Source organism: Podarcis pityusensis, assembly GCF_964106645.2.
Source record: "Podarcis pityusensis genome assembly, chromosome: 5".
Classification (NCBI taxonomy): Eukaryota; Metazoa; Chordata; class Lepidosauria; order Squamata; family Lacertidae; genus Podarcis; species Podarcis pityusensis.
The window spans coordinates 17,396,698-17,423,063 of record NC_138032.1 but is presented as its reverse complement, the minus strand read 5'-3'; the positions used below and the strand labels follow the sequence as shown (position 1 = coordinate 17,423,063).

Genomic DNA, 26,366 nt, shown 5'->3' with positions numbered 1-26,366 from the left:
TTAGTGAATAGTCTTAAAATAGTTACAAAGAAATGTTACAAAATGCAAAGTAACACATTGCTCTTAAACAGCAAGAAACGTGCACCCCTCTTCTTTAGGGAGAGAAATTGCCAATGCAACCTATCATCACCACTGAACTTAGTCATTACTGCTAATGCTCTTGGCTCCATCGACAGACAAAGATACTGAGTTCTCAGTTTTCATCTTCCCTCTGCTTGACTTTCCAGCATGAGTCGCCAGTTAGCGTAAAGACTGGAAACATCCAACTTTTTCTGCCATGTTTGCTAGAGTGAAACCTCCTGCCCAATGCAAACTTCTCGACTTTCCAAATGTAAATCTTTATATAAGTTTTTCAAAGTTGAATGCATACAAACATTGCATTTCATAGATATAAAATTTATACCTGTAACATCACAGTGACCAAACTATCCCGGAACAGAGAAGGGCATAGTTGGTGTATCAACCTAAGTTGACAATAGGTGCTCCAATGCAATAGGTGCACTGATGTGGGGCACCCATTTCTGACTGAAGGCCCCCTCCATGGTGTAAGGGTAGGGCACATTTGTGTATCCTCTGTGTAAAGAGGCAGGGCTGAGATCAGTGTATTTACCCCTACACTTCAAATATGTATAATATATCAATGACAGCAGAGGCAGTTTTAGGCTAATGTGGCTGGTTTGGTCACACTGGGTGCCATGGTGAAGTGGGCACCAAAACAATACTGTAGAACAGAGCACAATAAGGTGGTGCCAAATTTTAGCATCACACAGGGCACTACTGAAATATGAGAACCCAAAGTCCACCACTGATGGCAGAAGGTGTACACTGTTGCATTGACCCGAGAACCCAAGCCCTCTTTTTAAATAATGCTCCATTATACTCAGAAATTAAAGAATGCATTGTTCTCATGCCCTCTGTAATGACTGGCCTCGTTAAAAACAAACAATTTGCAATAACTCCCAAGGCCGAATGAGTCATTCTGCAACCGCATTTATTTCAGGCCAATTCATTAGTCATGGTTAGCCAAGATAAGGAAGAAGGGTAGTTTTATGAGCAGCTACACTGCCTAAGACAGAAATTAACAGGTCTAGGAATTACGCAGAGCAGTTTTAGGCTATTGCCAAAGGATGTAAATTGTTTGTTATGGTTGATGATGGAAGAATGTACAACAACCAGCAGAGAAGACACCTGTTTGTATGTCCTGACAAAATAAAAAATATATAAATAGCAAGGACATGACTACCACCTGGAGCAGTGAAGACCAGGTCATGGTTTGAGAATGCCCATAGCAAAGTGCTCTCTAGTGTGTGTTCTCCTATATTAATAGACCCCTAGTCATGGGACGCAGGTGGCGTTGTGGTCTAAACCACTGAGCCTCTTGGGCTTGCCAATCAGAAGGTCGGCAGTTTGAATCCCTACGACAGGGTGAGTTCCCATTGCTCGGTCCCTGCTCCTGCCAACCTAGCAGTTCAAAAGCACGCCAAAAAGTGCAAGTAGATAAATAGGTACTACTCTGGTGGGAAGGTAAACATCATTTCCATGCGCTGCTCTGGTTTTAGTGTTCCGTTGTGCCAGAAGTGGCTTAGTCATGCTGGCCAAATAATAATAATAATAATAAATTTTATTTATATCCCGCCCTCCCCAGCTGAAGCCGGGCTCAGGGCAGCTAACAACAATAAAACAGTACAAAAGTACAGCACAAACAACACTCTAAAATCATTCATTATAAAATTAATTAATTAACATGACTTGGAAAAACTGTCTGCGGACAAACATTGGCTTCCTCGGCCTGTAAAGCGAGATGAGCGCAGCAACCCCAGAGTGGACTTAACTGTCAGGGGTCCTTTACCTTTACTATTTTAGTAATGGGCTTAACTAGCAGTGGCAATGACTGGCAAGAGTAGTATGAGTTGCTGTGTAAAATTTCACACAGTGACCTGTGCCAATGTTATACCAAGGGCTTACCTCCCCCCAGCCCCCAATATTTTATTCAATTTGGTACCCCTAGTACAGAGAAATAGAGCAAAACTTTCTCTACTATGGCACCCTGGGTGTAGAAATCCCCACAGAAATTTGACTGTTCTCTGCGTTAGTGCTTAGTGTCAGGCCAATGGTATTGGTGGAGAGCTTTTGCACAAGCTGTTGAACTGTTTGCAATTTCTCATTCTTAATTTAATTCTGTCTGCCTCTCTTGATGTTCTATATTGTTATATGGTTTTTATACATACAGTTGTACCTTGGAAGTCGAACAGCTTAGTTCCAGAACGTTTTGGCTCCTGAACGTCGCAAACCCAGAAGTGACTGTTTTGGTTTGCAAACTACTTTTTGGAAGCTGAACGTTCCTGAAGCCAATCAGAAGCCACACTTTGTTGTTGTTTTTTAATGTTTTGGAAGTCGAATGGAACCGTTCGATTTCCAAGGTGCGGCTGTATTTTACATTTCATATGCAGAAGGTCCCAGGATCAATCCTTGGCTTATCCTGGAAGGGCCTGGATTTCCCCTCCCTGAAATCCTGTAGAGTCATTGCCAGCCTGTGTGGACAATATTGTGTGAGATGGACTTTTGGCCTGACTTGGTGTAAGGCAGTTTCCTATGTTGCTATGTACCTCCCAAGGAATTTTAAATAGGAAGCTGCCATATGCCACATCAACCTATTGGCTCATCTAACTCAGTATTGTCTGGCAGCGGCTTTCCAGAATTTCAGGTCTCTTCCACCCTGACTTGGAGACGCCATTGATTGAACCTAGGACCTTCTGCATGCAAAGCAGATGCTCTACCACTGAGCCATGATGCCCTTGTTGGGATTTTGCCTGTTGGGATTTTGCCCTTGTTGGGATTTTGCAGCTTCACACACAGCAATTAAGAGTTGGCCAAAGGCCAAGAAGACTGAGCAGAGGGAGTTATTCTGTCTAGAGATACAGGGGACCTTGGATACAGCTCTACTATTGGTTGAGGTCTCCACACAGGCATGATGACTCATGACCTTGCTTACTGGATAGTGTGTTGGTCAGTGTGGTGTTCTGAGAGTTGTTTGGAGTTTGTTAAGAGAGCTAGTTTAGATCCGTACCTGTTCATGTATATAGTAACTTGTGAATCTACTGTAAATAATAAACACCTCTAAGTAACCAAGTTACTGGTAGCAGCGTCTCCTTCCTGCCTGCAACTGATTGCTTCTGGAAGTCTATGTATGCTCTGCTATGTTCAACTCGGTCTGGCTAAGATCCTGCAACAGGTTAAAGTTGCGAAACACCAATAGCCCTTACCTTCAAGCCTTGGGTGGAAGGGTAGAATACAAATTAAGTCAACATTTTTTTAAAAAAGATGTTAATATAGAATAACACGAGGGAAAGGCATAAGATCTTTGTCGGAGGAGCTTACAGTTGGGAAAAAAGGGGAGACAATGAAGGCAGGGCAGAGGAAGAAAATATAGAAAGAGCCAATAAAAGAGAGAAAGGGGGGAGAGAGGAGTCATGACAAAGGGTAAGAAAGGGTTGACATGAGAAGATGCAGTTCCAGCAATGAGGGCTGCAGTGAGGACTTCAATCCTGTAGGTGGTCAGTCAACTAAGCTAGTTTGACAAGAAAGGTCAGTACATAGGCGAACAGCAAGAAGCACTCTGCATCAAACTGTGGCGATTCTGAAATTACTGAAATTACTGTGATGGGAAAAAAAGGAGTGGTGTGGTGCGTGTTAATAAAACACTATAAGCACTTGAGGTTCCTCAGTGATGAGAGATTTAAGTCTATGCTTAAGGCTACCATGCTAAACATGCTTTCTAGGGAGTAAGTCCCACTGAGCACAGAAAGACCTGCTTTCGGATAAAAACGTGTTTATGCTGCTGCTGTAAATCCCCCATGGAAGCCAATGGGATTTGAAAGTTTCTAACTTATACTCTTTCTACCAAGGAAACCTCTGGGATATTTTTCCCCAACTTTTTTCTTGAAATAAAATAAAATGTTTCTGGGCCAAACTAGGTGATATGCGGCAGATAAGACCATAAGAAGTCGAGCATATGGGAATCTCACAAGCAGAACCTGAACACAAGAGTAATAATAATAATAATAATAATAATAATAATAATAAATAATAATTTCTTACTTATACCCTGCCCATCTGGCTGAGTTTCCCCCAGCCACTCTGGGTGGCTTCCAATCGAGTGTTAAAAACAATACAGCATTAAATATTAAAAACTTCCCTAAACAGGGCTGCCTTCAGATGTCTTTTAAAGATAAGATAGCTGCTTATTTCCTTCATATCTGAAGGGAGGGCATTCCACAGGGTGGATGCCACTACTGAGAAAGCCGTCTGTCTGGTTCCCTGTAACCTCACTTCTCACAATGAGAGAACTGCCAGAAGGCCCTCAGCGCTGGATCTCAGTGTCCGGGCTGAACGATGGGGGTGGAGAGTGGTCTCCTGACTTGCAATTCACAGCCACTGGGTGACTACGTAGATAAGTGTGCTGTGGGGGTGATTTGGATTGACACCTTGGCAAAGGGGGATAGTGGATGGGACTTATCCCTTTATCCCTGCACCCTTTCATGAATGAGAACCAGTAGGAAAATATTACATGTATCTTGTCTATGATGGCAAAGACCACCTTAGGAACAGAGGGTACCACCTTAGGAACAGAGGGTATTTTCATTAGGGAAACAATTAATACCTAATCCCTGTATGCTGTGGTTCCCATTAAGACCACCAGCTCTACCAGGGTGGGGGTAGTGTAGCCCTCCAGTCTTGTTGGACTCCCATTTCTATCAACACCAGCCAGCATGGCTAGTGGTCAAGGACAATGCGAGCTGAAAACACTGGTTCCGCAAGCAAGCGTGTCACCAGCATCCCCTTTGATAACTGCCTCACTGCAGCAGCCTAGAACTTTCACGAACAAAGAGAGGAAGGTCATTTAAAGGAGCTGAACAATTTGCAGATGCCCGCCCTCCTCCCAGTATCAACAGTCTGGTTCCCAAACTTATTTTGTCAAACAACAGCAGGTTCAAATATGCTTAATTATGAGAGTCTCTGACAGCCTGTCAGTGCGCAAGCCAGAACTTTATAAAATTGTCAAACATTCATCTCCAGTTATGGGTTTTTTGCCTCAAGTCCAAAACACAAATTTATTGAAACAGCTAAGTGGTTTTTGTTACCATCCCACAATATTAAATAGGTGTGGACAGTCATCCTGTTATGATAAGAAAGCCAGCAAATTCCAAATAAAGTGAAGAAAATATTATTTATAGCAAAATTCAACACCTCTCATTTTCTAGTGTCCCTCCCCCTATAAATACTCACCATTGTAACCGGTCTGAACAGTACTGACCATACTATTATTTTTAGTGGTAGTGGCAAGATGTGCTGTGCTGTTTTTATTGTAATTTTCTGTATGCTGTGTGTGTGTGTGTGTGTGTGTGTGTGTGTGTGTTATTTTAACTCTACCAATGTTTATTTTTTTATTTTTTATGTTTTAAACTGTTCTTTTTATCTGTAAGCTGCCTTGAGTCTCTGTTATTTTATTATAAAATAATACAATTCTAAGGGAATTTCGAAAGTCAGCTTCCTCTGGGCCCCATCCACAACATACCCAGAGAGTGAAAGCAAGATAAATAGAGTCTATTTCTACTTGTCCTTAGTCCTGTTACTGCTCCCTTGCTTGGAGAGGACAAGTAGAAACAAGGCACAGCAGGCAGTGATGTCAGTGGGCTTTGGGATATCGGGTCCTCCCTTAAAGAGGGCACGTATTGCGGTGAGACCTGGAAAACCGACACCCTGTGTTGTGGGTGGGTATGATTGGACAGCCACAACTCCTGATTCGTAGGTCCCTCGAAGCTGGGCACAATCTGGCCAATGGGACACAGTCCAAACGGTTTGAGGCACCTATTTATGCCCATGCACGTGACCCAGAGCTTCCTCTTTTGGTGCGTGCATTCGGAACAACCACCAACCTCTCCCTATATTTAGAGCTTTTACGCTTGACCTTGCTATGCCGTCGTGTGTCGTCTGTCGTTGGGACACGGGCACGGCAGGAATTTCCCCACTTGGCTGATTGGCTGTTGCCATTTGGGTTTCGCCTGCCACGTAGCAAATCATCACAACTTCTAAGGTTGCGGATAGGCTCTGGTTCAGGTGATAGGGATGGGAGAACGCTCTCACCATCCCCGTGTGAAGGGTATTCCATTAAAAGAATCTAGGGACTTGATGGTTTGGTCAACCCCTGAGAGGGGGTTGTGCCCGTGCCTGAGTCCAGGGGGACATTTGGGTGGCGGAGTTAGCCCGTTCCTGGCTTTCCGCTTATCCAGGTGTTCACCCTTGGCTGACCTATGCTGGAACCCTGGGTCAGTGCTACCTGCATGACAGGGAGCTAGTCGACCAGAGCCTATGCAACCAGTCACTTTCTGTAACCAAACTAAAATTTAGGTCAAGTGCGAATTTATGTAGGGGGGAGGTTTCTGGGTCTGAACATGCAAATGACAGTGGGACCCTGTTGGAGTGTGGGCCTTGACAGGTTCTATTTGGTTAGGGGGCTGTCATTCAGATTTTTTTAAATTTTAAACTCCAATGACTAAGTAATCTAAAGCTTAGATAGGCTAAAAGTAGGTCTCTTCATGATGGTCTTTAATAACTCAATGAAAACCTTTTGGATGCCTTCACAACAATAAGCAATGTGAAGATGTCTTAAAATATAAAAGGAGGAATATTTCAAATACTCAGATCCCAATTAGAGCCTGCAAAGCATTTGTTTCCTAGAATGGAAAAGAGAAAGATGGTATTCTGTCAGTTCTTCTAAATGAAGCATTCCCCAAAAGGCCTAGCAATGGTATTTTTGGGAGTTCCCTTCACTTACTTCTTTGCAGCTTTCATTTCATCTGATTTGTCTATCTTTTTGTCAGGTTTTTTTTTAACTTCACTCATGTCTGGAAAACGGTACTGAATAAAGATAATGAATAAAGTAATGGAAAAGGCATAACCTAGCAACTTCTAGTGTTGGTTGACAAGCATTTTCTTCCATGATAAATAAAGCTTTGCCTTGCAAGGGTTTAGCGGAGCATACCGCTGACTGTGATTGATCGTACCGGTTAGTGTCACTCATTTACTTCCAAAGGCTTTCTGAAGAACACCAAAAGTCAAGAAGAAAAATGAGGATAAAAATGTATTTTAAAATAAATAAAAAAGTAACTAAGTTGTCATCGTGGATTTAAACTTAAAATAAGTCACATGAGGAAACCACAGACAGAAATAGCCTCGTTCCAAGAAAACATGCCTTGATTAATATTCATATAAATAACTGCAGAGAAGTAAATTGGCCAAGAATCAAAAGTTGTATTGAGATACTGAGAAACTTTTACATGGACAAAATAGCTTTATCAGTCCAAAATCAGCCCACCACTATGATTGCATACAGGGCTAGTCCAATATAGTTGCTGCCTGAGACAGAACAACAAATGTCACCCCCCCCCCCACACACACATCCTAAATCAAGATGGCACAGTAAACTTAGACTAGGAATGTTATTTTGCCATCTGAGACAGAAAAGCGCCACAGGCTACTCTCTGTGGGGATATAATTACAATAAAAATACATTAGTTAATAAGTCAGTATTGTCTCGTGGATATTCTGACCCTGTGGAATTCTTCTGACAGGCCTTATGTTTTCAACCAATCAAGAATAAGTCATTATTTTGTCCCTCCCTTTTTGCTTTTTGGGGAGCCCTCGTTGCTACACTTCAGGGCTCAGCTGTCTCCCAAGACTCACTAAAAGTTAAATCTCTGACCAATATAGCATATGAGAATGCTGGTGATGGAGCTTGGTCAGTGTTCCTTGAGTTGAAAATGAGTGTGTTGCTCACCTATCTCATCTAGGAAATGTTGAGTTGTGATTCACCTATGCTGATTTTGTAATGTTTGGGTAGAGGAAGTGTCTGGTGACACTGAAAAGCATTTCCTTGTCCTTATTTTTTTTTTTTTTTAAAATTATTTTATTTAATACACATATATCACAAATATACAAGCATACAAACATACATACATTTCATACAATCCTTAAAAGTGTTCAAACATACCTACACTCAATCCCACAAATAATTCATTTCCTTGTCTTTAACATGGCCCAAGTTGAAGACATTAGCTTAAATTCTGTTCCAAACAGGAGACACTTGGCTGCTTACAAATATGTATCTTTGTCCTAGATTCTGGTTGGAGACTGTGCAGCTAATGAGGTAGCACATCTTGAGGAAAGGGTGAGCTAGCCTGACTTTACTCAACTAACCTCTCACATGTGCTTTCAATCTGCAGAGTGGGGTTCTCTGAACCTCTTAATGTTGCAGTGGGAACAAGAGGCACGAGGGACTCAGGTTTTCTTTCCCCTCCAACATCAGAAACAGAACCTTAGCATCTCTCAAATTTGGAAAGAAAGGTAGGAATGGCCTACATACAAGATAAAGCTATCCTTAGCCAGTAGTGTAGCTTGGGTTTCCAGTGCCTGGGGACACATAGAGGGTGGGATTGGGAAAAAGGGAAACAGATGGAGTGTACATGCACACTCAACTGCCTAACTGCGTCCAGGTCACCCAGGAAATCGCAGCCACAGAGATAAGAAAAGAAGAGTCTGGAGAGGTCATTTCCTGGTTTGCATGGAGAAGTCATTTTCAATGGAGCCCCATGACAGAAGCATGCAGCTGTATTGAGGCAGAACCAGGGGTTGAAATTTTGAGTCCCTAGCAACTTTGCGCCTGGGGCAACCCTAAAATGCAATACGCTACTTTCTTGGCTACTAGCCACAATTTCTTTGTCCTGTCTCTACCATCAACAGTGAAATGCTTTTGAATTCCAGTTGCTGGGAATTGCAAATGAAGAGAGCATTATTGCACTCAAATCTTGCTTCTGCAAGCTTCTCACGGGCATCTGGTTGACCACTATGAGAACAGGATACTAGCAGACAGGCCTTTGGCCTGATCCAGCAGAGCTCTTACGTTCTCATGTAAGGGTGGGGAGGGGGAAATAGGAAATTTATCTTCCTCAAACTACTCTGTAGGACAGCAATTTCTCAGCCATGCAGATTCTGGGACAGTCAGAATCTGTGGAATTTGAAACTCTCCATCCAAATACATTTCCATCTAATGAACTCCAGTTCCATTGACTAAAGGCTAAAGTGACTAATGGAGCAACAGAAACTGGCTATTGGCAAGGCTTTGACGCCCACTCATTGGAATCTTATTTACAGCTTAGAGGTATTTGCTTTCTTCTGCCCTTTAGGGAATGTAATGTCTGAGCTGCAGGAAATCGTGTAATTATTGAAAAATCAAGACCCCTGAAGCATATCCTGAAGGCCACAAAATAAATTTTAAAAAATTACACCCTCCAAAGCATGAAAAACACTGAGACAGCTGCAGATCAAGAATGTGTCACATGATATCGCTTCCTATCATCTCTTCATTCATAACCACTTTCCAGGCAGCATTTTTTCTCTGTAATAAAATTAATTCATCAATGAGGCTAATGTCTTATGCTCAACCTTATGGGTCTTCCAAAAAAGGTGTATAGGATTGCACATATTAAGTGGGGAGGGACCAGTTATCAATGCATAGAACCTCTAAATTCATCAGGTAATTGCTTTAATTATATTATTATACAGAAAGGTGATGCAAAATGTCAGAATTAGCAGTATTTGTTTATATCCCAAACTTCTTCCAAGGAATTCACCCCCCTCTTATCTACAAACTCATATGAACTTTTTGTGGTGGTCAAGGGACACAGAGTGAATTTTATGACTTTGATTTGAACTTGGGTCTGCCCATTCCTAGTCCAACACCATAATCTAACTTTCCACTACCTGGTGCTCTCTAGATGTTTTCAGACTGCAAATCCCATCTGCCCCAGCAACTGAGGCCAATGGTCAGGGATTTTAACAGAATGAATATAAAAAGAGCCCTGCTGGATCAGAACAAATGCCTATTAGATTCAGCTTCATGTTTTCCCACAATAGCCAACCAAATGTATAGGAAGAGCCCACAGCCAGGACATAAGCACAGTAGCCTTCTCTCCTTGTGGTTCTTCAGTGACAGGTATTCAAAGGCATGTTGTCTCTGGTCCTGGAAGTTGTACACAGCCTTCATGACTAGGCATGGGGGAGACATTTGATTCAATTCACACTTGTTCGCAAAACTACCTACTTCATAAGAACTAAAACACGGCCTTTGAAATTTTCACTTCATATTTTGCAATGCTATTTTCCAGCTAAGCAATGTGTACCAAAGGAAAAAAGAGAAAAGAGAGAAAGATTATAGTAGGGCAAAGGGAGCATAAAAAGGTAAAGGTACCCCCTGACCATTAGGTCCAGTCGCGGATGACTCTGGGCTTGCGGCGCTCATCTTGCTCTATAGGCCGATGGAGCCGGTGTTTGTCCACAGACAACTTCCGGGTCATGTGGCCAGCATGACTAAGCTGCTTCTGGAGAAACCAGAGCAGCGCACGGAAACGCTGTTTACCTTCCTGCTGGAACGGTACCTATTTATCTACTTGCACTTTGATGTGCTTTCGAACTGCTAGGTGGGCAGGAGCTGGGACCAAGCAACGGGAGCTCACCCTGTCATGGGGATTCAAACTGCCAACCTTCTGATCGGCAAGCCCTAGGCTCTGTGGTTTATAGTAGGGGAAAGGGAGCATAACTATGCATATATTCATTAAACTGTTATGCATTACATTTGGGGAAATTGCTTTGCAAAAAAAGTGTACATCAGGCAAAATGGCATACAAAATGTGTATATGAGGAGAAATTTGCACTAAAACACTGGTGATTTCCATGAGGACTTCCACCCCCCCTTCAAAAAATAATAATTCACAAATTGCTGCAGTAATGTGGAAAACTAAATTTAAGATGGAAAACTAAATTTAAGATGGAAAAATACAAAACTGAGAGAAATTGAAATTGACAGATTTATCCATCTTTACTCATCACTAGTAACATTGACTGCCTTTTCCTCCCTTCTAAATTTGTGCCCATCACCACATATTGTGGTTTCAAATTCCATAGTGTGACTTTGTGAGAAAAATAACTTTCTACAGCACAACACACATAGTTATAAACATGGTGTTATTGCCTGTGTTCTTCTGTAAAGGATTTGTGGCCTTCATTGCACTGGATCTCTCCAGGCCAAATGACAGCTTCATTCTATTGCCAGATACAAAAGAGTAATTGATTCTATGAACAGCGCTAGAGTAATGTTTTGATGGAGCAATTTGTCTTTTCCATGATGGCTTTTTTGGTCCATTTGTTAATAATATTACTCCAACTCTTAAGTGGACATCCTAAAGAATTTATTTACTCTTTTTTTCTCCTTTGAACTCTGAGCATCCCAAATTGCAGCCTACGTGTCAAAATGAAATATCTTCTTCATTAGTCTCAAAGCAGGCAACTACATTTTGAAACAATACAAAAGCATTTCAAATAACGCATAATGAAAAATAAGGATTCCCCTTACAGCATTTCCTGCTATTAAGATGAACCAGTTCTAAAAATGCCGTAACAAGAAAGAAGCTTTATTTTTCCTGTGAAATACTCTGGCTCTGATGATGTCACAACTCTGCAGAAGGGGTTTTTTTTTTTACCCACAACAGCACATATTTAATGTAATTCACACAAAATGTACATATTCCTTTCAGTTGTAAGAATGGCAAGATTCCCCTCCCCTAAACACAAGCCACAAACCATATTATCAGGAGTCTAAAGTAATCTAGGATGCTTGACAAATTTGTGGATACCAGGTAAGACTGGTCTGATCCATACCTCCTGAACTGTGTGAAGCAGAACAAAATTATCCATCAGCTTTCATGATACTAACTCCGTTTTTGACTCAGAAAATATAAAGGTATAGGTTTGTGCTGGTTTGGGCCAATGGCCTATCTAGTCCAACGTCCTGTTCTCACAATGGCCAGCCAAATGCCTTTGAGAAGCTTGCAAGCAGAAACTGAGTGCAACATCACTCTTAACAATTCTGGTTCTCAGCAACTGGTATTCAAAGGCATATTGTACCTGATATAATGATAATAATAATAATAATAATAATAATAATAATAATAATATTTTTTTATTTATACCCCGCCCTCCCCAGCCAAGACCGGGCTCAGGGCGGCTATTAATGGAAGAGAATATAGTCATCATGGCTAGTAGACACTATCCTCCATGAATTTGTCTAATATCCTTTTAAAGCCATCCAAGATGTTCTCATTGTAATGTCTCATTAGTGGCCATAATGACATCTTGTGAGAGCCAAATCCACCATTTAACAATGTGCTGTGTGACGTACGTTCTTTTGTCTGTATCAACATACTTACAAAAATCATATCTGAATAGAAAAAAAATGTTTAGAACTGTATTTGAAGGATGTTTCCTATTTACATATTTTAATGTAAATAGACAGGTAAATGAATAAATCCTAGATCAATGCAGAAACAGGATGGGGTGTGTTTAAAGATACCTGCATGTAAAGGAATTTGGGGAAGAAATAGATTGATTCACTCATCCCTAATTTAAAACATTAAGAAGTCCAACAACAATATAGGTCATGTAACTTAATATTACAATTCACATCCAAGTGATTTAGACTTAGTCCAATAACAGATGTCCGTAATTGGAACAGCTGGTGAGAAGTTGATTCCTACTCTATTAACTTAGCTTTCCCAAATCTTGTACCCTGTGGATGTTGATGGACCCCATCTCCCATCATCCCTGGTGGACTTTGGGCTCTCAAATTTGTCCGATGCTAAAACTTGGTGCCCCCACCTCTTGCACTTCAATCTACAGCATTGTTATGGTGCCCACACTGTGCCACCTTAAAACCACCTTTGCCATTGGCTATGCTGGCTGGACCATAAAGAAGGCTGATCGCCGAAGAATTGATGCTTTTGAATTATGGTGCTGGAGGAGACTCTTGAGAGTCCCATGGACTGCAGGAAGATCAAAACTATTCATTCTGAAGGAAATCAGCCCTGAATGCTCACTGGAAGGACAGATCATGAAGCTGAGGCTCCAATATTTTGGCCACCTCATAAGAAGAGAAGACGCCCTGGAAAAGACCCTGATGTTGGGAAAGATGGAGGGCACAAGGAGAAGGGGACGAAAGAGGACAAGATGGTTGGACAGTGTTCTCGAAGCTACCAGCATGAGTTTGACCAAACTGTGGGAGGCAGTGGAAGACAGGAGTGCCTGGCGTGCTCTGGTCCATGGGGTCACGAAGAGTCGGACACGACTAAATGACTGAACAACAACAACAACAAATGCTGGCTGGAACTGAAAGGAGCTGGAGTCCAGCAGTTTGGAGAAATCTACTCTAACTCTAGAGCACAGAAATCTCTATTTAAATGAAGACTGCAGTGAGACGTCACTAAAATGTGTGAAGTGTAGCTAGCATGGTGCCCTCCAGATGCTGTAGCACTCCAAGTCCCATCAGCCCCAACAAGCTTTTAAATTGAATTCTGATTTTTTAAAAGTGTGTGGGTTTTTTTAAATAGTTCTATTGCATTGGGTCTTCTGCCAATGACTGTAGAGATGACTGTAAATTAAGCAGTATATGAATTGTTGTCAGGGAACTGCCATCGGCTCGGAGTCGAGAGATAGAAGGGCAGTTGTGTTACAGGGAGCCACGAAAATCTTGCGAAGCAGTTCCGCTTCCAGTGAGGAGGAAAGCCCCACCTCCAGTGGAGAAGAGGTGCAAGGACCAGAGGATGCTAGGGAGAGCCTTAACACCGAGCCTGAGCAAGCCGGAGAGGCAGGGAGCACGCCCTTGCCCATCCTCTGCAGTAGTCTTCAGCGCAGGGAGGGGCAAAAAAGGCTGGGGGTGATGAGACTTTTATGCTGGGGGAGGTACAAAAACAGACCACTCCCGGATTCTGCTAGCGATTGAGCCAGACATGATGCTCTTCACTGTAAATAGTTTGCACCAAAATAAAGCCTGTAAAAGACAGGTCGGAGTCTTGCCTGTTTACTCTCGAGCAACCGCAACAGCACCTGACAATTGTTGAAACAAGTGCAGAATAAATTATAAAATCAGAACTTTGCGGCAGGGGCTGGGGAGGCGGCTGACAATTACAGAACCATGAAACACACCACTACCTTCCAAGGTTGATGATCCAAACTTTGACAGCCTATCATCTTAACTGGCTGCCTACTCAAATGCTAGACTCTGCAAGGAAGTAGAAGCTGTGTTTGCAAGGGAAACACAGAACTCCTGAAAGAATGGGAACCTCTTGAAAAATCGAGGTAACCAGAATAATTTTGCTTTCAGAAAAACACACAGCAACAATGAACACACCATTTCTTTTACTTTGGAAGTGGCAGCGTGGAACAAAAAGAGAACTGTCTTTATTGTGTAAAGAGGGACAACAACCCTGTCATTTACATCTTCTTGACTTGAAGCCAAGTCTTGCCGGCAAATTGACTGTAGGGCTAAGAAATCCCATTTTGCACCACCACTGCTGTTTCTGAAGGCAGATGAGGGGCGGTGGTGGTGAGAATTGTTTTTCTTTTGCTCATTTTAAAGTAGCAAACTCTTCCCCCCTGTTTGAATGGCTGTCTTGCAAATAGGCTGCAGTTATCTGCGCTGAAAGTCTGGCATTAACTAGCAGGGCATTGCAAATGTCAGACACTTGCTCCTTTTGCATCCCAGGAAGACAGATAAACACTGTTATTTGAGTTGCCGCTGAATTGGGCCTAAAGCAACATTTTGAGTCAAATGTGGAGGTTCCTGCTTAGGGGAAACCTCCAAAGAATTTTTCTCTCTGTTGTGTGAGAGTGAGTGAGAGAGAGAGAGAGAACTGAGCTGCTACTGAGTTCTGCCTAAAGTAAAAATTCAACATAAATGTGGATGCTTCTGCTTGGTTTAATATTGAGGAATTTTGTGCCAAGCAAAAGGAGTATCAATTTGACCAGCAATAAATATATTTTCTTTCCAAGAGGGTGTTGCAGATCCCTACTAAAACATTAGGGACATATTACCAATAGGCTTAGTCAGTTAGGTCATCTGGGGAAGTGCTATTACTGGCCCCCCCATGGAGCAGAACCACAGCTCATATCAACAAGAAGTTGTGGCTTCATTGCTCTGGGTCCAACTCTACTGAGTTTCCTCCCAATAGAAGTCAGACAGACACCATTCCCGATAGGTTTCGGGAATTAAAACTGGGAATTAAAATTCGGGTAATTAAAACTGCTCTATTTCAGAAGGCTTTTTCATCATGAATGCTTCTCTGTTGTTTTAAAATTTTGCGATTTTATTTTTTTAAAAGATTTTCAATTTTTGAGGTTTTAAATTTTGTATATTATGTTTAATTTTTTACTATAAGCCACTTTGAGACCTAGATAGTAAAAAGTGGGATTGTTTATTTAAATTGTAATAATTAAATAATGCATAGTTGTAACCCTTCTTTTTTTTCAAAAGGGTAACCTCCACAATTAAGAAGAGGAATACGAAAGGTGCCCTTCGTGATGCCACCACCAGAATAGATGTACAGTAACAAATTTGGGAATTAAAGCTTAGATTATTGGGTGCATCTTATGTTACGTTTTATAGACATGGCTTCACCCCATCCAATATATATATATATATATATATATATATATATATACCAATATAATGTGAGAATAGCAATATCAACAGCTAAGTTTGAGAAAATACGTGGGGGATTTCTTATCCAATGTTTTCTTTCTCACGTCATGCTTTATGGACACTTCCTGAGCGCTTGCAAGAATGCAAGGTCATATAACCCAGTTATTATATCTGCCTTTGGGAAGAGTGGAGTTAATTTCTCTGTGTGAGAGAGCCAAAGAGGGTGGCGGTGCCAGGGGTCACGGGGCTGTAAATAGAATACTTTTTTTGCAACTGAAAACTGTGGCGTTCATTTGCAACAGCTGTTACTGTGATGAAATAAGGTTCCGCTCACTTGTAAGGTAAAGCAACAAATGATCAAGAACACTGAAACCATATCCTGTCTTGTTATAAACACATCTGATACTGCCAGCTTCTGGAAATAATAGGAGACATCTTGCCTTGAGAGGCAATGAACACTTCCTTGCAGCCTTTGTGAAAGTGCATAACCAATCATATTGTTATTAAATGCTGCTCCAACTATCAGTATTCTCTACTACTTCTGCCACAACCTGTATCCTCCTTCTCCTGCTCCACTACTAAATGACCCTGAACAATTCAGTAAGATCACTACACTTGGCCACTTCATTGTTCACCTCTAACTCTAGATCCTTTATGAATAAGTTAAAAATCATGGATCCCAATACCAGTCCTTGGAGGACTCCACTTTCTATATCTCTGCCATTTCCCCCATCTCTTTTCCCCATCTCTCTGATTCCTCCTACTGAACCAAATCCTGATCTAAAGAGGACCTCTCCTCTTATTCTTTAGCTAGGAGTCTTTGATGAGGTACCTTGTCAAAAGCTTTTTGAAAGTCTAAGTACACTATGTCAGCTGGATGACCACTGTTTGTATTATTGTTCTCAGAAACTCTGATGCGTTCCTGAGACTTCCCCTTGCAGAATCCCGGATGGCTCTGCTTCAGCAAGTCTTCTTCTACATACTTGGTTATTTTACCTTTAACAACACTTCCCACCAGTTCTCCTGAGACAGTTGTTAAGCTAACCAATCTGTAATGTCCAGTATTCCCACAGATTCCCCACTGAATCGCCCTTTAAAAACTGGTGTTGCATTGGCTACTTTCCAGTTCTCAGGTATGGAGGCTGTCTTGAGGGACAAGTTACATATTTTTTTGTTAGAACAACAACAATGTCACATTTGAGTTATTTGAGAACCTTTGGGGGAATGTCATCTGGGCCTGGAGGTTTATCAGTTTTTATTTTCTCTGTTAGGCCTAAAACTTCATCTCTCATCACCACTATCTGCCTCTGTTCCTCAGGTTGCTTTACTGCAAAAGTTAGTTCATGCACCGGGATCTGCCTTTTATATTCTGCTATGAAGACAGATACAAATAATTCATTCAGCTTCTCTATAATCTCCTTATCCTCTTTTGGCACACCTTTGGATCCCTTGTCATCTGAGGGCCTAATCACCTCCCTAGATGTTCTCTTGTTGCTAATGCATTTAAATAACTTCTTGTTGTTGCTCTTAATGTTCTTAGGGACGTGCTCCTCAAGTTCTTTTTAGCATCATCTTTTTTCATTACATACTGTCTACTGGCACTTTATTTTTTGCTAGAGTTTTTGTTCCACCACCACTGCCACCATATTAATAGTGGGAAAGGAGAAGGAATAATAGGATTCAGAGATTAGCCCCCCCACACCCACACACACTTCTGCAAGCGAGCACCGAAAAAATACTCTATAGCATGGAATTTTTCTGAATTTTTGTACGATGAATAACTAGGAAAGAGACTAAGCTGTAAACATAAAAATATTTTTCCCCAAACACCCACACCTTCATACCCACAACTTACCCAGTTTTTGCAAAACTTGCCCAGTACTTCAGAATAGACCTACTCAGAGTTTCCTCCGCTTTGGTGTAATTAGCTCTTCTCTCTAGAGGTAGTCCAAATACAAATTCTATCTCATAGCCATGTGGTACTCCCATCCACTCTGGCCAAGGTAGTTTTGAAGATCGGTGCTGAAAGAAGTATAAGAAAGCGTTGTTCTGTGCCTCGGCAAAATGTTTTACAAACTCCACAGTAGGACATATGAAATTGTAATCTCCAACGATATCATCCATAGCATCACGGTAATTGAAAGGGATCTGCTCTTCCTCCCAGTCCGTATAGTGAAAAGCAATAGATTCCAATCCCACTTCACTTGTTTCTGGGAAGGATAGTGCCAAGCCTGCCCGGAATTCTGCTTCATTGATAAGACTGTTGTTATCTTTGCTGAAGCCAGGTGCTCCGTACACAAGGAAAGCCGTACCTTCATCTTTGTTCACCCCCAACAAGATCTGTGTTTGTTTAAAATTCCCATTCTTCAACAAGGTTCCAGGGAGATCAGCAAGAAAATCGCCATCAACTACTGGAGTGAAGTACAGCTCTAAAAGAGCCCTGTATGGTAAAACAGACACTTCATTGGCAAGTATATCCTGGGGATCTTTGCTCTGAAGACAAATAATGATCTCTGTTTCGTTGCTGCTCATACAGTGGAGGAGTTTAGCTAGAGCTAGAGTTCTCCGTGTTGCTTCAGAGGGTAGAAGTGCACCCCAAGGGGCATTCCCAGCACCGCTCTGCATGATTGCCCTAGTGAAGAGAGGATGGCTTTGTGGAGAAAGGAGATGGTAGCTGACACCTCCTGCTCCAGCACTCTCTCCAAACAATGTCACACTTTTAGGATTCCCACCAAAAGCTGCTATGTTGTCTTGGACCCACTGAAGTGCCAGTCGTTGATCAAACAACCCTGCATTTCCTGGAGCATCTTCATTCCCTGGCAAAGCCAAGAATCCCAATGCTCCTAACCTATAATTCATTGAAACAACAATGACTCTCTCAACACGGGCTAGAAATCTGCCATCATAGACATTCAATGAGGAGGTCCCGGTCTGGAAGCCACCACCATAGATCCATACCATGACAGTTGCATTTTTAGGCTTGGGTGAAGGAACCCACACATTGAGGTAGAGGCAATCTTCACTGAGGTTTGTGTTGGGGTTCCACATCTCGGATCCTGAAAACCCAGGGAAAGTGTTGTCTATGTTCTGATAGCAAGAGTTTGCATACTTGGTGGCATTCCAGACCCCTCCCCATTCTTCCCGAGGCTGCGGCTTTTTGAAGCGAAGTCTCCCAACAGGTGGAGCTCCATAAGGAAGCCCGAGGAAGGCTGAAACTGTTCCACCAAGCACAGGCAACGTCAACCCTTTGACTTTTCCACTCTTAGTAGCAACGACGGTGTCATCTTGAGGGACCACCTTCTTGACAAACATGTACAGCACAAGAAGCCACATGAGAGTGCATGCTCCATTAGGGTATATCATGTTTCCTGAAATGAAATGGGGGAGGGGGAATATGTTTTCAGTGCAGCAATGCAAGAGGTGACTGCATTCAGGGGAAAAATGTGCTATAGCCTAAAAGCATTAAAAATCACAAAATAGTAGGCATACCCTGGGGAGACCAAGAAATGAGCTAACTTGAGGACCTAAGACCAAGCTCTCCTAGTGCTTTGAATTAGAAGAAGAAGAAGAAGAAGAGTTTGGATTTGATATCCCGCCTTTCACTCCCCTTCAGGAGTCTCAAAGGGGCTAACATTCTCCTTTCCCGTCCTCCCCCACAACAAACACTCTGTGAGGTGAGTGGGGCTGAGAGACTTCAAAGAAGTGTGACTGGCCCAAGGTCACCCAGCAGCTGCATGTGGAGGAGCGGGAACGTGAACCCGGTTCCCCAGATTACGAGACTACCGCTCTTAACCACTACACCACACTGGCTACAAATGTAGCCAAATAGGAGTGGAGAAAAATGAAAAGGGAGGGGTACACAAGCATTGACCTCATCATAAGACCACGGGAAGTTGTTGTACACAGTAGAGGCAGGATATTGGTCTATCTAGCACAATTCTACCTAGAGATTGTGGTGGTGATTGAATTTGAGACCTTGTGCATGCAAGGTAGATGTTCTACTACAACTATCCCCATCCTCCCTGAATGACCACATATCGGGGGGTTCTGTCATAGTGGATTTCCTGCATTGGTAGGGCATGTAACGCTTGAGGTCCCTTCCAGCTTAATGAACCAACCATTTTCACTTATAGTCAGCTTCTCCCATTTCTAGTCAAATTCACCAGGAGTGCTTTCTCCAAGGGTGGCTCCTGCCCATTGAGACTGGTAAGGCAGACCAACACTAGTTGGAGCTTCAGACAGACAGGCAGAGCAAACTAATTCTAGTTTTGCCCACCCTGAGAACTGTTAGAACCCAAAACCAAGATTTTGTCAAAGATGTATAACTTGCTGTTGAAATGGAATACTCAGGATGAAACGGTGAAATCTGCTATGATTAAATGGGCACAAGATGTTGGACATAACATAATGATGGCTGACTGGGAACAGTTATGGACCACAGGTATGACGTTTACGGCATGTAATGCCTTAAGAGAGAATATTATGAAAATGATATACAGGTGGTACATGACACCAGTCAAGCTTGCAAAAATCTATCATTTGCCCGATAATAAACGTTGGAAATGTAAAGAAACTGAAGGCACATTCTTTCACCTTTGGTGGACGTGCCCAAGGATTAAGGCTTTCTGGGAGATGATCTATAATGAAATGAAAAAGGTATTTAAATATACCTTCCTGAAGAAACCAGAGGCCTTTCTCCTGGGCATGGTTGGCCAATTGGTGCCAAAGAAGGATAGAACTTTTTTTATGTATGCTACAACAGCAGCAAGAATACTTATTGCAAAGTATTGGAAGACACAAGATCTACCCACCCTGGAAGAATGGCAGATGAAGGTGATGGACTATATGGAACTGGCGGAAATGACTGGCAGAATCCATGACCAGGGAGAAGAGTTGGTGGAAGAAGATTGGAAGAAATTTAAAGACTACTTACAGAAATACTGTAAAATTAATGAATGTTAGAACGATGTCAGAATGAAGTTACGTGGTTTTAGCAGCAATATTACAAAGGAGTATGTAAAAATGGATTGTTAACAGGTGAGAATCTAAAGTTACAATATATTAAGTTAAAGGATTAGGATAAAAACAAAGAGGGAAAGGATTTGCTGAATTAGCTAACTGGATTGGAATACAAAAAAGGGAGGTGTGAGGAGGTCAGGGAAACAAGTAAATGAAAGACAAGACATGGAAAGACTTATTTGTTTTTAAATGTTTTTACTTTTCTGTATTTTGTATTATTTCTTTTTTTCTTTTCTTTTTCCTATTTTTGTAACCTTTTTTTGAAACTTCAATAAATATCATTTTCAAAAAAAAAAAAAAAAGTTTTGCCCACCCTGATGAGGTCTACAAGGACAATACAGAGACTATGGAAGAGGAAGGTTACATGGTCATCACTGCCTCCTGTGGGAATGAGTTCCATAGTTTAGCTGTGTGCTGTATGAGGAAGTATTTTCTTGTTTCTGCCCAACTTGATTCAGACAAAAGAATGCAGAGGAACCTACAGACTGAACCATTTGGTTACTTCACAGGATCTAAAAGAATTAGGTTGACACCATTTTGAGGCATTTCATGGAGAGCAAAATATCCATATCTTATGCCAAGTCATATTTTTACACCAAACTCTTTCCTGGAAACTTTGTGTGTGTTTATTCATCACGCCACTAACGACTGCGCTTTCTTTCATATCGAGTTTTCTTTCAGGAGTTATGTTTGAGATTCAGGCCTTGATATTGACCTTAGTAAAAAAAAAACAACCTCCAAAATGATATTGCAGTAACTTGGGCGTTGTGAGTAATTTCTCCTTGAGGAGGGTGAAAAGATATGGGGGAAAGGAAAGAATTCTGTGTCCTCATTACTGTCATTGTAAACAGTCTGTTCTAGGTTATTGAGTAGTACTTCTATCCTTAAAAGGAGCAGAGTTAATTTCTGTGCAAAATACAGCTGTGTGGCTCATTGAGGGCCATTTTGCTGGCTGTCTGCTTACAGTTGAAAGCTGAGAGTGGAAAATAGGAACATTTTTGCTTGAAGTGCTTCCTAAGTATGCGAGAGCATCAAAGGAACAGAAGGAGAGGGGGATTATCAGAGACAATATTTCACAGATTCAGTCGAATGTGAGAGCAAATAAAAAGCCATGGCGTACAGGCCGAATACTGAAGGAAAGGATTTAAAGTAATAGTAGACTTTATGTAAAGCCTCTTGGGGCGGTTCATAAAGAACTGTAGAGCATGATAAAGGAGCATTAATCTATCCTTAAACTTTGCTCACCTAAGATCTTACAGGAAACTGCACACCTGTGAACTTTGTGCTTGCCAGGTGTTTGGCAATGACACTGGGCTTGCATGCAGAATGCTTGCGCAAGGTTTTACATGGAGATCCACAGCCCTGTGTGCATGATATTTTCATGAATATATGCATTTTTTGTACATATCACTTGGCTGGGAAAGATGTTCATTCACTTCTTTGTTCCCCTGGGTGGGTCATGCCATTCCCCTTGCCTTCAGTGTTCCTGAAAGTGTCCTGCTATGCCCATTGACTTCAACATGCCATCACAACATTCCACCAAAAAAAGGCCCACAGAGCAGTTTACATATCAATGAAAATATGACCATCTCTATTCTCAGGCTTACATTTGAAGAAACCTGACACAAAAGGGAAGTGGATTGGGGCAGAGAAGGAGATAAGAAAACTCAAGTGCCAGTTGTCATTTACAAGTCCTTCTAATGACCGGACACGAAACATGATTTAGAGCACATCCACGTGGTGATTTAGATGGATGATGTGTTCACAGAAATGACCAAAATCTTCTTGGAGATGTTACGTTAAGTAATATGTTTGATTGTTGAATATGTAAGTTTATGTCTAGAGGCGATGGATAAAACAAACACCATTGGCTGCACTGCTGGCTAAGTGTTTAATGGTTATTGTATTCACAGTTGTTTTAAAACCAATAAAAAATTATTTTAAAAAGACAAAAGCAGTGACATAGAAGTCAATGGGTACAGTATCACATACACACCGGAGCACAGAAGTCAATGGGCATGGAATGACATACCCACAGGAATGTTATGATCAAAGCACGGGTGGCCAGGCATGTGCTTGGTTAGAGGCACTCATTTTATTAATTTAATTAATTAATTAATTAATTAAATACACTGTCCCTTTCTACAACAGATTGGAGCTCATTCCCAACTAAATGTGTTTAGCATCAGGGCAGGAAACACAAATACTTTCCATTCCTAAGTGGGAGAAATAATGGTGAAATATCATGGTGGGGAAAATAATGGTAAAATATATTATTTTGTTGTACTGCAAATGCCTGAGAGGAGGAATCGGGGGAGGATGACACACACACAGAGAGAGTAGTAAAGTGGCTATGTTGGTGAAATTCTGTTTCTTGCTTTTCTGTTTATAAATGGGTACTTTTAAGAAATTATAATGTACATAAGAGGGAGAGAAGTAGGTGGGTCTCAGCCTTTTCAACATAGTTGGCAAAAGACTGAGTGATGGATGGGGCTTTTTATGACTTCAGAAGAAAGCAAGCTGATTCCTAAGCGTATCAGATTTCAGCTTGCCTGCCTACACCCCACCAACTTCTTCAGTGAGGCTGCAGTCCTAACCCAACTTATATGGGAGTAAGCTCCATGGAATTCAACAGGACTTCCTTTACTTCCAGAATGTTGAATTAACGTGGAGGAATCATCAAAAATCTATAAAGAATCTTGCCTGCCCTGGTTTTGATCTCTCTCTCTCTCTCTCTCTCTCTCTCTCTCTCTCTCTCTCTCTGTGTGTGTGTGTGTGTGTGTGTTTGTGTATGCCTAGAGAGAGAGCCTGGGTTTCAGTTCAGGAGGGGGAGATAGGTGTAAAATGAACAAGATTACCGGGCTTAAAGGTTGCGCTTTGGTTTCAAACTGCAGAAGGTACAACAGGCAATTTGATTCAAGAATTGATTTGCAAGTTAATTATCAACAGTACAAATACAAGTGAGCACTGTGGAGGCTGCCTTCTGAGCAAGATAAGGAGATAAAAAAGTAAAGAATCAGAAAAGGAGGAAAGGAGATTGTGAGAGGTGGGTATGGAGAACTTTGCACTGTATCCAATGCACATTTACTCAGAAGTCAAACCTATCCAGTTCAGTCCTATTTATTTCCTAGCAAAGCGTGCCTATGATTTGCAGGCTGATTCACCTTGACTTCTTCCAGTCTTCCTGTGGCAAATAATATATACATGATTAAAAAAAGAAAGCAACAATATATCAGGGCAACTCACCCCTTCACACATACTTCTTTTCACAAAGTGGACATGATCCTGTTAAAACTAACTAAAGCAGTGTGTTGTGATGACTTCACATTGCACACACCTCAATACACATTTCAATGTCCCTGTGGGAATGCAAATGGATGGTGATAATGGGCAATTAACAGCCTAACAGCTACACAACTTCCACATAGTTCTCTGAAGAATCGAAGGCAATGATTTCTGCAAATGGTGAGAACTGATCAAGCAGACAAGTTTTTACTAACAATTTTGCCATCAAATCAAATAGGTCATAGCAAATTGTAATTCTTTTTCCTTTTCCTTTTTGCATTAGTCAGTGATTGCAAATCCCATGCCAAAAAGAAGCACCATTGAGGTCAATGGGTTTCCTTTCAAGTAGGCACAAAGAAGCAACCCAATTCAGTTCAAATTCTGCTGAATTTGCACTTCCTAAAACCAAAGGCGTCATTCAAAATTTGCACTTCTCCGAATTTTGCAACGCAATTCACCAAGAAAGCATTGGGATACAAAAGGGTATATACTAGTGAAATGGGCATAAAATGTGTGTGTCAATGAAAATAACATAAAAATGCATTATATTAGGGGAAATTGCTTGCAAACATGTATATGGCATGCAGAAAATGCTGAAGAGTTTTCATGATGTGGAAATGTGAAGAGCTGAGTTTAAGACTGGAAAAATAAGAAATTGAAAGAAATCAAAACTAAAAAATTTGTCCATCCTTATTCCCAAGTAAAGGCGAAGAAAGCTGTGTCCTAATGGTATTCTAGGACACAGTTAGTCCAATTAATTTCCACATGGTGCAAATACATAAAACAATGTTCTGGCTTGCAGCCAAGTGTCAGCTATTAAATATGCACACTGGAACCACACATAATGTTGTGCATGTCACAATTATCCCTATAACAGCTTGTGCTGACTTATTTTTTCCTGCATGATGGAGCAAAGCACTCAAGAGCAGGTATGAAGTTCCCTTTCAAATATTTTCCAAAAGCCAACTCTCAGCTAAAAGTTAAACTGCCATTGTTTGGTATGAAATATTTGATCCTGTGCTTAGGATAACGTGAAACAGACTGAAGAAAATAAAACTCACTTTATTACTTCCAGAACAAAAGAAGTCAGAAGATTCTTTTAGGCTGTCATCCAAATGGAGATACATTGGTAGATGCATCTACTTTTCTTTTCTTTTTAAAGTTTTTTTCCATTAGTCTTTATCCATGAAAGTTCAACAGGACAGACTTCGGTATTCTCATTCAGTGAAGCAATACAATTTATTTCAATGATTGTTTCCTCTCCTTGCAAATCTTTAGCCAACCAAGAAATCTATACACAAGGCTGTGTAATCTCTATTTAAATTCAGCAGATAGTTGAATTAATAAATGATTTTTTTTAGTTCAGTTTAATTTACTTAGCCCAGAATCCATTGAATAATACTATGGTTCGATACACATGCCTGCTTATTTGTTCCATCAGTTCCATTTGCAGAATAGACTTTGTATTCCCAGCAGAGCAACAAATGGACAGAGCATAACATTTTAGTAGACTGCAATTCCCATACAAATCGAGCTTAACTATAACTTATGCTGATAGAGATCAACGTAAATAGAGAATCTCTTACCCCGTTTTGTATTACAGAGATGCCAAAGTGTGTGTTTTTTTAAGATCCAAGATCTTTAATACTTCAGCAAAAGGCAGTGTTCAGCTGCTTCTTTAATGCTTGCAAATTGGACTGTGCTGACATTATAATGAACTGTTTAAGAGAAAGCTCGCGAGACTTGGCAACAGCAATTTGATCTGAAAGCAGGCGGTCTTAATATCTGACATCTGCTCAAAGGAGAATGCCATCATTGTTGAAAGGCTTTGCAGTTAAGTCAAGTAGGGAATCGGAGCATTCCAATTTTCAGGATTTCGTCAGGGACGGGGAAATGAAGGAAGTGCATACATATTTAGAAAAGCCAGTCCATTGGAAGTACAAAGTATAAAAACAATGAAGCTTTTTCCATGCATTTTCCCATGTTTAGTAACATTCACATGCAGGTCTAGAGGAATCATTGTTATCATATGAGTGGTTGGTGGGACTTGAGACTTTGTTTGGCACCATCACCAGTATGGGGTGGGTGGGAGGAAGAGAGAGAAAATAATAATGCAGAAGAGAAATAAATTTAAATTTAATTCAAAATAAAACACACTACAGTTTTGTTTTGTTTTAGATGATTTTTATACTGCTCTTCATAGAAGCCCCAGGATGGTTTACAACAAAGTCAAACAAGCTACAGATAATGCATAAAATCCCAGGTGTGCCACCTGATATCTGGACCACCTAGCAGAGACTTATTTAGATCCCCCCCATGGTATTATTTTTCCATCTCTCGGGTATGGAGGCTATCATTAAAATCCCCCACAATGCCCAGAAGCAACATTATGTAGGGGGAATTGTGATGAATTAAAAAGGGAGCTGCAAGCCACCTAGTGCCAATTTCAGTACTGCTGTTGTTCATCACCGCTATT

The 26,366-nt window shown here is 41.2% G+C and overlaps 1 protein-coding gene across 1 annotated transcript in view; it reads right to left on the bottom strand.

Annotated features, from left to right (window-relative positions):
- The window catches only part of BCHE (butyrylcholinesterase), a 54,387-nt gene extending 28,784 nt beyond the window's left edge, over positions 1-25,603 (bottom strand). The window contains exons 1-2 of the mRNA XM_081008022.1: positions 25,477-25,603; positions 17,442-18,954 (exon numbers count right to left, since the gene is read on the bottom strand). Coding sequence (XP_080864148.1) covers positions 17,442-18,949 — 1,508 coding nt within the window. The 5' untranslated portion in view covers positions 18,950-18,954; positions 25,477-25,603. The remainder of the gene's footprint in view (positions 1-17,441; positions 18,955-25,476) is intronic.
- Positions 25,604-26,366: the final 763 nt, after the last annotated feature.